This window comes from Coccinella septempunctata, chromosome X (assembly GCF_907165205.1).
Source record: "Coccinella septempunctata chromosome X, icCocSept1.1, whole genome shotgun sequence".
NCBI classification, from domain to species: domain Eukaryota; kingdom Metazoa; phylum Arthropoda; class Insecta; order Coleoptera; family Coccinellidae; genus Coccinella; species Coccinella septempunctata.
In genome coordinates, this window is record NC_058198.1 from 9,448,484 (window position 1) to 9,459,886 (window position 11,403).

Below are 11,403 nucleotides of genomic sequence, written 5' to 3' on the forward strand. Positions count from 1 at the left end.
TAGGCTGCTACAGTTTGCTGTTGTACCCTAATCATGAAACATAAAATATGTTTGTTCCGTAAATGATATTAAATGCTTTTAATTGATTCGTAGCGTTTGATAAAAGATAACTTAACACAATATTTCTTCAAATGGAATATTTCCACTAAAACAGCACTGACTTTTTTTGTCAACGACGAATTTGGTTATGCACTTTTTTTGTCAATAGTTTTACCTTGTTTAATCAACAACAATAAAAAAAGTTTTCGAAAATCAACGTATTTGGGTCTTTATGAAGGTTATTCTCTTTCTACCTGAAAAAAAAAGCATCAAAAATGATTTTCACGTTCTAAAAGCGATGATTTATATAAGTTAAACAAGGTACTGCTCATTATTAGTGCATTTATTAATCTTATTAAAATAAACTGGACCGTTTTAACTCAAGTGAGTGCAGACCACTTGTTATACATATCCAAGTGTTGGGCCAGTTTCTTCCGGAAAATTCGTGAAAATTCCAACAGCATAAGTTGATTCAAGAAGAAACGAAAGTATTGGTCTAGCTTTTTAAATATTTCGCCGATTTTCCGGAAAATTCGATGTATTTTCTTGGAAATATTCACGACACAAGTCATCACAAATTTTTACACTATATTCAGCCGTTAAAACACAAATTTTCGAAAAGTGCTGGGTTGGTATTTTAGACACTTTGTGAAATAACTTGAGAATAAAGGAAAATTCAGCACGAAAAAATTGCTGGGACAACTTCACACACTATGTTATCACTTTTTATGAAGAAGCATGCGTTACTTAGTCCTAACCGGTACAAAAAGAATGTGATCGACAATATTTTGAATATTTCCCAATGTCATTTGAAATACGCGATTTTTTATCGGGAAAAAACGCTATGAATCAATTCCTTTACAGCGGAGTGGAGATTTTTGACATTTGTTGGGTTGCTACTGAATCTATTAATGTCGATCAAAGTAGTCTAGTAAGCTAATTTCAACTGAATTATGAAATATAAAGATTTAATTGAGGGAAGTGTTACATGCTTGGCTACATACTAAAGGTGTGAGTTACTCACATTTATAAAAATACATTTTCAGGTACTTGTTTTTTCATGCTTTCTTCTGCTTAAACAGGTCATCAAAATTTGAATGATAACTTTATTATTATCTATGAATAGTGAAACCTTTTTTATAACTTGTGAATTTGCTTAATGTTGCAGAATACAGGAAGACGCAGTGAAAAATGCAAATTCAGTTTCAATAGAGACAATAAATAACAGCACAGATTCGATGAATTCGAATAATCTGTGGCAGTCTACTACCCAACCGTACGGTAATTTTGTCTTAAATAATAACAGTTAAATTATTATCCCCCTAATATTATTTCTTTATGAAATTCCCTAGTAATCACAATTTTAATGATAGAGATTGCCCTTTAAGTTTCTTAAGAGGAGTGAAATCATAGTAGTAAGTCGGTACAATAATATAATAATTCAATATTCATGAACTAATTTGCAAAAAATTCATTGAATATCCTGAATTACTATATTTCCTGTCCTTCTTCACTTCTCTTTAGAATTGAATTTTTTAAAGCAATTATTTAACCTCATCCTTTTTTCTATCATTTATCAAAGACTAGTAATAATATAGATAATTATAGATTGTTTTTCTGTATAAATTCGTGAAATTCGGTGTAAATATATCTTCCATTAGATTTTTTTGTTATTTGGACATGCAGTTGGCAATTTCATTTTAAATAATTTAGTATTGATTATATTTTGTGAATATTAGGCAACTCGATAATTAATTCAATATCCTGTTATTAATGCTAGCTAAGCGACTGAAATATAGTGTTCCATCTGATTGCAAAACGAATGCTCCTCGGGACAATGCTTTATTTATCACTCGAAAATTATTTATTTTTTTATGCCCGCATATCGAAATGTTCGCTTTTTCTCTGAAGAATACGAGCTTAAAAAGTTAAACAACTGAGGCATTTGATTTTTACTTATTCCATTTGAATCATGAATTTGTACTAGTCATCTTTTTCATTATTATAACATGAAAATTATACGGCAGTTTAATGAAGACATTTTGTAAACAGTTAGGTATATTTATATCTAAGTACGAATTTTTTTTTGAAGATCCATAAATCAATGTGGAGCATTTTCAGCTAACAATAAGATATCAAAAAATATACTTGAAGAATCAATTACATAAGTATATGTAAATGTATAGTTCATTAATGTAATTCAATACTCAAATTAATGTCCTTGTCCATCAGTAATTTCGATGGTGAGTCAAGAATTAGTGAATTGTTTGTCGGAAAAGGATTTGAGTATATTGAAAGAGGAGAAATGATAATATTACTGCCTGTATTTATTATTGATTGAATCATTCAATTCACATATCACAATTTGTTTGATATAACTATGAAAATCATCTAGCATCGTACGAAGTCCTATGGGTATCCTTCTTATCATATTTTAAAGGATAATAAATATACTATAAACGATTTTCTGAACGTATTCAATAAATTTTGATATTTTGTCGTTTTAGAGAATCTTAATTTGAGTATTGAACCTAGATTGAAAATTTTCAAAACAATTTAAATAACTATCAAGTATGAAAAGGTATAAAATTTTAAACAAGTGACGAAATCTCTTGTCAGAATTAGGTGCTGAAAACTAGAATTATTATACAATTTTAAATGAAAAGTTTTTAATCGTATGGAAAACAATTGAATAAATTCAACAAAATATATTTATCTATTTCAACTTCCGCTATTCGTAAAAAAAAGTATGATCTTTCACTGAATTGGGACATTTCATTGGTTGATGATAATTTTTAGTGAAGTAATTGTGTGTGGTTTATGCGAACCCTTCACTAATGTCAATAATACTATATCCAGTAATTTATACTTGGTTATTTACAATCCTGTAAAATGCTTGTTAAGTGCTTAATAAATGTAAACTTATTTATGAAATGAATTTTCTTAATATCCCAGTCGAGAAAAGACGATAACTCTACAATCACAAATAAAAGATATACACTCAGCGACGTAAAAAGTGTTGCACTCAGTATAAATAATTTCTTCTATTTGTTTGTTTTATTTTGCTACATGATGACGAAATTTTAAGCATGCTTTGATAACAATGTCATCTTTCATTGTTTCAATAACTTCAGTGCTGAAAAGAGCTGGAGGATGAAAATTAAATGATTGAAATTGCAACGCACTGCGCTAGTGTATGCGTACACCCGAGTACTACAAAAGAAATTACAGGGTGTTTTCAAAGGTGAGGTTTTTTTTTTGACAGAAGGTAGAACTCATCAAAATAAGTCGTTTAACCGAAAATCGTCCAAGATGGCTGATATACAACCCCTAGAACTTCGACAAACTTTCATTGAATTTCAAGTACAGGACTGTGGAAAGTGACTCCGGCATCGGAAAAACGAAACAAAACGTAAACAAACATATGGCTGGACGATGAATGATTCAATATATCCGAGTTTATCTTATTAGTTTCATCGGGTCACTTGAAAGAATTGTTGTGTCGTGCAATTTAGGGTTAAAAAAATGCAGAAAATCGAGGCAGTTTCTTGAAAGCGCTTATGTTAGTTATGTTGAGAAAGTGCTATAGTGTTTCCCCATTTCATCCCATCTATACGACGATTGTTGGAATGTTCGAGCAACAAGATTGTGATGCCCATTGTGCAAAATTCGTGAATAATTTAGACGAATTTCATTGGTGAGATTTTGAAGTATTAATCTATTTTTTACACTTGTGTCCTAAGTCTCTTCATCTATCGAAGCGAAGAGACATTTCATGAAATCGTGTAAGTTACTAAAAAATAATGAGAACAATTCGGCAATCCTCAGTTTCCATTTTTTCATTACCACGTAAATATCGAACGATGCAATATCCTAGACGAAACCACATGGTCGAATCAGGAGATAAGTTTTTTCCCACTGCTTTGCTATAATTCAGCCAATAAACGTTCAAGGATCGTATTAGGATCTACTCCAGTAATCATTTTTCGTTTTTTTTTTCAACTTTGTCATTTTGAAAGTTTTGTTTTGGTGATTATTGAGCCAATATCCTAAACGAAACCACATGCATGGTCGAATCAGGAGATAAGTTTTTTCCACTGCTTTGCGATAATTCAGCTAACAAATGGTCTAGGGTCGTATTAGGATCTATTTCAGTAATCATTTTCAATTTTTTTTTCAACTTTGTCATTTTGAAAGTTTTGTATAGCTGTTTTTTGGTGAAAAGCTTCATTTTGACCAGTTCTACCTTCTGTTGAAAAGAAAGCCTCACCTTCAAACACACCCTGTATTAAATCGTACCACATCTAAGCAATTCCTTTTTTCAAACATTAACAATCATAAAAGAATAATTTTCGACAAGATTCGATGGAATTTCAATTGTGAAAAGACTCGACTGATAAAATTGAAAAAATCTTTTGAAACTTGTTAACTTTCGAATTTGTAGGATTTTGTGAAAACAGTGGAACCGATCAAGAAAATATAGAATTTCATATCTTCTGGAAACTAATGACATTTCCTGTCGTTAATTGTTTTTCATATGTGATCAAACTCATTAATTATTATAGATCCATGGTGATCAAAAAATAATTAATTATATTGACCCAATGGGTGTTACCAGATTGTGAAAGTGGAATATTCGTGAGAGAATATTGAAATCGGCCAAATTTTCGAGCAAGCAAACATAACTCAATACATATTGAGCTACCCAGGCACCCCTAGAAAAAAATTCTGGCTACGCCCATGTCCAACTCCTGTTCTTAAAATGGAAACATAAGTATCCCATGCGTGGGTTCGTTGGAAAATGGAATCCCATGCGCCTATACGCCATAATCTTTTGCCCAACCCTGTATGTATATGGAATAGTTTGTATTGTGTGTTATCCGATATCTCAAGATAAGGCTCAACAATCTGTAACTATCTTACTGTATAAGGACAACAACTGCGTCATACTATCAGATAGATAGTGGAAAAAAAGCCTCTCACCTTCAAATACACCCTGTATATGAAAAGTTTCATAATTTAAAAAACATTTACTTTTTCGAGCACTCGAAAAAAAATAATAAATACCGAAGATATAAATTTTGTACGTGACTTTCTGCTCACTCTATATATAAGTTGTATGGTGTGTTATCCAATTCTTCAGCGTGAAGCTCAAATACAATCATACTATTAGATACCCTTATGTGTAACATAATTCGAAATTCCCTTGGGGGGACAAATAAAAAAATCATTTAGAAGTCCCACCCAAGTTTTGATTGAAAATTTATGAAATTCATCATTTCATTAATACTCTACCCCTCATTTTACGCGTATTCCAAAATTCATGCTATGATTGACCTGACTCATTCCAGAATGTATCATTTTGATTCAAATGTGTTCTTTCAATTGAACAATGGGGAAAAAATTTTATTCATATTCTCTGGGATAGGTATAGGTACTATATTTCTCTCTCCAATGTATTCCATTCAAATTCTTGATATTTGGCATTAGAATCTAGTAAAGACTGGATTGGACGTATACAAGCTGAAAAAACATTGTTTCCTCATAACTGGTATAAAACAATATATGCTGCAAATCCTAAAAGGGCAAGATATGAATCTATGAGGAGTTAGTTTAAACAAAGATCCTCTTTGGTTTATACCTCCAGTGGCTTTGAAAATTCGCAGTGTGCCTGACTGAATTAGGCGATACCCGCCACTGGAAACTCACCCAGTTCTCTCGGGTCTGGTTCCATTCATTAATTGCGAAGCAATAAGATTCAAGAAAATCCTCGTCAAGCAGGTAATCAATTTTGGGTAGGTAGTTTTGGTTTTATATTTTGTGCTACTTTAGATGATTCGTCGCGTATGTAATCATTACGTAAAAAGTGCCACATTCTTTTTCGTATTCTGATCTGTTGTTCGTTATTATAGCTGCAGACGTGTACGATTTCACTTTCAATTTCATTTTCTTATGTAGGTATTTCTAAATTGAATTCTTGCCATACATAGATACCTTTAAACGTTACTTATGCGTTACGCTGGGGTCATTTCAATTCAGATCTAAAATATTTGAATTAATTTTGGAAAGAAAGGGTTGATTTTGGGTCCTATTAGAAGTCAAATATTATCTGTGTGCAGGAAAAAACCTGTAAATATACTGGCGGTATGAAGGCACTTTGAATTAAAATATTTTTATAATTTTTGCGCGTTATCATTTTGCCCAAGTATCTATTATTCTGGAATTTTGATCCGAAAATGATCCCAAACGATTGAGTTTTATTCATTGAAGGCAATTCTGTTCGCCTATCCGGACATAAACACTAAATTGAGTAAGTTAGGTAAAACACCTGCTTTTTGAAGTTGAGTTCCAATGTCTAGATGCTCTTGGTATAAGAGAGCGGTCGTATCTATCCGTACTAGGTGTCCGAAGTTCAACTGCCATAGAACAGATCGGTTGCAGAGGTACCAGACTTTTGGTATTCTAGGGCGATCTTTCAAACGAACAGCCTCCTTTTGGACAAACAGTGCGTGCGAGGGAAGTTTGTGCTGCAGTAGCCCAAACATCTGGGCAGTATCCTGACAATTTGAAAACTTTCCAGTCTAATTATGTCACGACAAGGATGATTTAAGAGAAAATGCCGGAACAGGTCAATTTCTATTCGAAGGGGGACATATTTTAAGCAGAATTGTAAGCCGAAATCTCCTCAACCCTAGGTGTAGGAGCTATCACCGCGAAATTCTGAATAGGGTAGGGGGTGAGCTATACCTCAATTGAAAGATCACTTGACCCTTTACATGAATACTATGGTTTGCAAATTTTTATTGAGTACTTGAAGTAGTTACAGGGGCTAACAATTTGAAAACTTGTCAGGCCAATTATATCTCGACAAGGATGTTTTCAGAGAAAATGCCAGAACTGGTCAATTTTTATTCGGCGGGGGACATATTTCAAGCAGAATAGTGAGCCAAAATCTCTTCAATCTTAGGTGTAGAGGTTGTCAGCACTAAATTCCTAATAGGGTGAGTTATACCTTAATTGAAAGACAATAGTATTATGTAGAGGGACATATTGTCTTCCAATTGAGGTTTTGCTCACCCTCTATTCCCTATGAAGAAGTTAGGGGTGATAGCCCCTACACCTAGGTTTGAGGAGATTTCAGCTTTCAATTTTGCTCAAAATATGCCCCCCCCCCTTTTTAAAAATTGACCTGTTTCGGCTTTTTCTTTGAGAATATTCTTGTCGAGACATAATTGACCTGGCAAGTTTTCAAATTGTCACCTCTAGTAACTACTTCAAGGAATCAATAAAAATTTGCAAACCATAGTATTCATGTAGAGGGACAAGTGATCTTTCAATTGTAAATCTCACCCCCTATTCCCTATTAAGAATTTAGGGCTGATAGCACCTACACCTAGGGTTGAGGAGATTTCGGCTTACAATTCTGCTCAAAATATACCCCCCTCCGAATAAAAATTGAACGGTTCCGGCACTTTCTCTGAAAACATCCTTGTCGCGACATAATTGGCCTGGCAAGTTTTTAATTTGTCACCCTGTATTCAGAAACCGCAATAACATTCAAATTGTTCTACCCAGTCCGTTGAGTAAATAGTCTTACCATTTTGAGTGTAGGGTTTGGAAGGGGAGGAGGGTAGAACTTGAAAAATAAGTAGTTTTTCGCTTTTTCCTAAATGTCTCGAAAAGTATAAGGTTTATTAGAGTGTTTCATAAACATTGCGGCCCACTCCTTCTCGAGGTCTCTTAGTCTCTTTTTGAACGTGGAGCAAGTGTAACAAGTGCGAATAATTCAGGAATATCACGATCACGATCTGCCTATCTCGATCCATTGCTGGATGGCTTTTCCCGTTTCCTTAAATTTCCAGAAATATACTACTATAAAAAATTTTTAGTTGTCGGAACAGTGACTTGCAAGCGACTTTTTGAATCTCTTGGCAGATAGTACGCCAACGTGGAAATTATCTTCATTCAAGCGAATTGGGAAATTATTGTCCTGTTAGTTTCTAAGAAAATGGTTGTCTGCTTAAAGAAAAAATCTTAACAAGAGCTAACTCTTGGGGCCTGACCAGTTCCAGGTTCAGCCATGAGGTGGTTTTTCTTTGTTGGCTCTGGTTATAGCAGATCTCAAACCAAAACAATTACAAGTGCCACAAGTGGAGTTCCTCAGGGATCAGTTCTTGGACCTCTGATGTTTGTTGTGGTCACGTCAGATTTGCCTTCGCTTCTCAAATCTTAAGTATCTTTGTTCGCTGATGATGCTGAGCCCTATAACTACTGTCATGGCAGCCCATATTTGCTCCAGGGAGATCTCTTTTGTTAAGGGAGTCTGTATGAGGGCAGGGTGAAGAACTATTCCAAGAATATGTGAGAGGTTGTTAGTCAGCAGTATGAGCTGAATTGGCACAAACTGGAAAAGAATAACGTGAAGTCAAAAAAAAAATATATATTAAAAACAGCTCTGGCAAACAATCCTTCAATATTTTAGCTGGTAATCCATCTTGCTCCTCTGACTTAGTAGTTATTCATCTCATTGTGTGATTTTCGCTAAGAAAGTGTTGAGAAATCGGATTAAATTAATGAAATAACCTAAAAAGTCTAGGGATCTATGAGTATTAGTGAAACTACTCGTTGGTAATTCCTTATTACTTAATCCTCATTATTTTGTTTGGATGTAAGAAATCAAATAATCTGAAAACCTCCATCTGGTAAATTCGGCGATCGCTTCAATTATATTTTTAATTGCAAATACGGTTTCGGCTAGTTGATTTTACTCTTGAACTTTCATCTTCCATAAGTTAGTTCTGCACAATTATGATGTTAATCGAATGTGAATATTACGTAAGTGCAACTCATTTCTTCTGGGAGACATTTCATGTGAGATTTTTTTCAGCAGTGTATCATCAAAGAAGATTTTTTGCCTTCAACAATGTTTTTCCTGTCACTTGGTCAATTTCAGGAACAATTGTACATATTAATAATTGAATAATTTTTGTTTTGTGCTTTTTCGAAATTTGATTCTTAGTTGTTTACACCTGCAAGTATGCCTGTAGTATGTCAAATGTATAGATAAATAAATAATTAGATGAATTAGCTGGGACAACACACGCCCAACCGCTAATATTTGCTGAACCTGGAATTCCAACGAAACTAAAGATAGAAATGTTGAAAAATATTCAATTACACGTATCAAATTCAGGACATCTTTATCCACGTGCTGCAGTAGATAAAAAAAGCTTTGTCAATTACTTTTATCTCTCTTCGTGCAACTTACAGGGTAACGTTCTTATTTAGGTATTTGACATTTCAACCTCAACCAAATAAATTTTGATAGTATAGAGATTTTTCGTTGAAAGAGACCGCCAGTTTCATGAAAGACTTTATGTTTTTAAGATACAGACTGAGGCGAGTTTTTGCTGATAAGGCTCTGATCATTTGTCATGTTTGATATGCACTTTCGACAGGCACATAAGTGACCTAAAATGGTTTATGATTCCGTTGGATTATATTAGGTTGGGGGAAAAAGAAATCCATTATTTTTTAGGTTGATGGTGATGGATGTGGTTATGGATATCTTGTAAAGTATCTTTCGAACAATTTCAAATATATGCTCGTTCGAAAGTTGACATTTCGCACTAAAGCAATTCTCCTCCCTTTTTTGTTTGGTTCATTTAGTTGTGAGTTACAGGGTGTTGAAAATGGTAGTCAACAAATAGATAATTCGGTACATTTTATAGTTTTTCTTTGATAAAGAGGAAAATTAGAGGGCAGCTACTGTGTGAATGGTGTTTCTGGTTCCTATACTGTAACAGTCAATTACGTGCAATCTTCTTTTCTTCAGTTCAGCTCAGATATTTCTGATGGAAAAGATGCATCTCACTCAGGTAGGCCTGTCCTCAAAAATATCGATAAAAACACAGAAATAATCGGAGTTAGCACTTGTAGCATCGCCAAGGAGCTGAAGATCTACCATAAAACGTTTTTAAACCATTTGCACAAGCCTGAATTTGAAAAGAAGCTCGAGGTTTGGGTGCCACATCAACTGGCACAAAAAACATGATGGATATCATTTTTATTTGCGGAGCTTTGGCCAAACAGAATCGAAATCGATCTATTTCTTAGACGGGTGGTGACTAAGGGATGAGGAATAGGTGACATTGTATTGCGGTAAAGCAGTTCAAACGGTGGCTAGGAAGGTACGACTGTCCATTTGGTGGGATTGCAAAGGAATAATTTATTATAAGCAGCTTCCATACGGCCAAACACTGAATATACATCTCTATCTGTCACAATTTGACCGTAAAAAGCTAGTGATTGACCAGAAATGGCCAGCCAAAGAGGTGTTGTTTTCTATCTGGTAAAAGCCAGACCACACTCGTCCATAGTGACTCTCCAGAAACTCCAGGAGCTTGGATTGGCAGTTTTGATGCATCCACCATATAGTCCGGATCTGGTACCAAGCGATTACCACGCTCATCTTGGCAAAAGGACCAAATATTTCCATGAGAGAGGCACAAAGAAGATACCTTCAAAATATCAATAAATTATAGAACAAAACACTGCATCTTTGACACAAATTGCACAATCCAAAACATGTCGAATAAAGCCTTGTTCACAAGAAATCATGGATTTCTTTCTACCCAACCTACAATTTTATCGAATTAATTGGTATTTTATTCATTGAGAACGATCCCAATTTTGAAGAATATCTGATTCAACACGTGGACCGTGAATATCTCAGAGGAAATTGGAATTCTTGTATTCTTTTGGAGGTATAATGAAAATAATGTATAATAAAAAAACACGTGAACAACTGACAATAACTAGTATCCTTTGAAAAAAATCATATATGTCATTTTCAAGAATTTATTGATTTGATGCCAGATACTGTTTGGATAATATTTTTTCACCGGAATATATTGTTCTGTCATGCATTCTAGGTGAGTGTTGACGGTTTTAGAGCCCAAGTGTTCGAGAATAAATAAATTTGGAGATGACAAATAGGTAGGCTGAATAAGATTATGAAAATAACGGGATATGTTGATATTGGTATTGTACAGGGTATCCCAAATTGCTTGAGTTTGACTGTTTCTTTACTTTTAGACTAGGTACCGTAGATTCGGGTGACTTCGGACGATTGTTGAATTCAACTTGTCATATTTTCAAAACGGTGACCTATTTTTATCTGAAAAAGAGGTTCGAATATGCTTAATGACTCAGACCCTTGATTAGGATATATACCATGCTGCTGAGTTCGGATATATTTTGAAAAAAATTAAATATACTTGTCCCAAGTCATCCACCGATTTGGGAGGCTTGGGACACAAGTTGAAATCTATTGATTTCCCAACTCTCAAATGAAATAGGTGA

The 11,403-nt window shown here is 34.1% G+C and overlaps 1 protein-coding gene across 9 annotated transcripts in view; it reads left to right on the plus strand.

The window, feature by feature from the left end:
* The window catches only part of LOC123322265 (caldesmon-like), a 32,668-nt gene extending 29,695 nt beyond the window's left edge, over positions 1 to 2,973 (plus strand). For 8 of the 9 annotated variants that reach the window (XM_044910201.1, XM_044910202.1, XM_044910203.1 and 5 more), the window contains one exon: positions 1,208 to 2,973. In XM_044910201.1, coding sequence (XP_044766136.1) covers positions 1,208 to 1,349 — 142 coding nt within the window. In that variant the 3' untranslated portion in view covers positions 1,350 to 2,973. The remainder of the gene's footprint in view (positions 1 to 1,207) is intronic. The other variant, XM_044910204.1, reaches the window with a different exon arrangement.
* Positions 2,974 to 11,403: the final 8,430 nt, after the last annotated feature.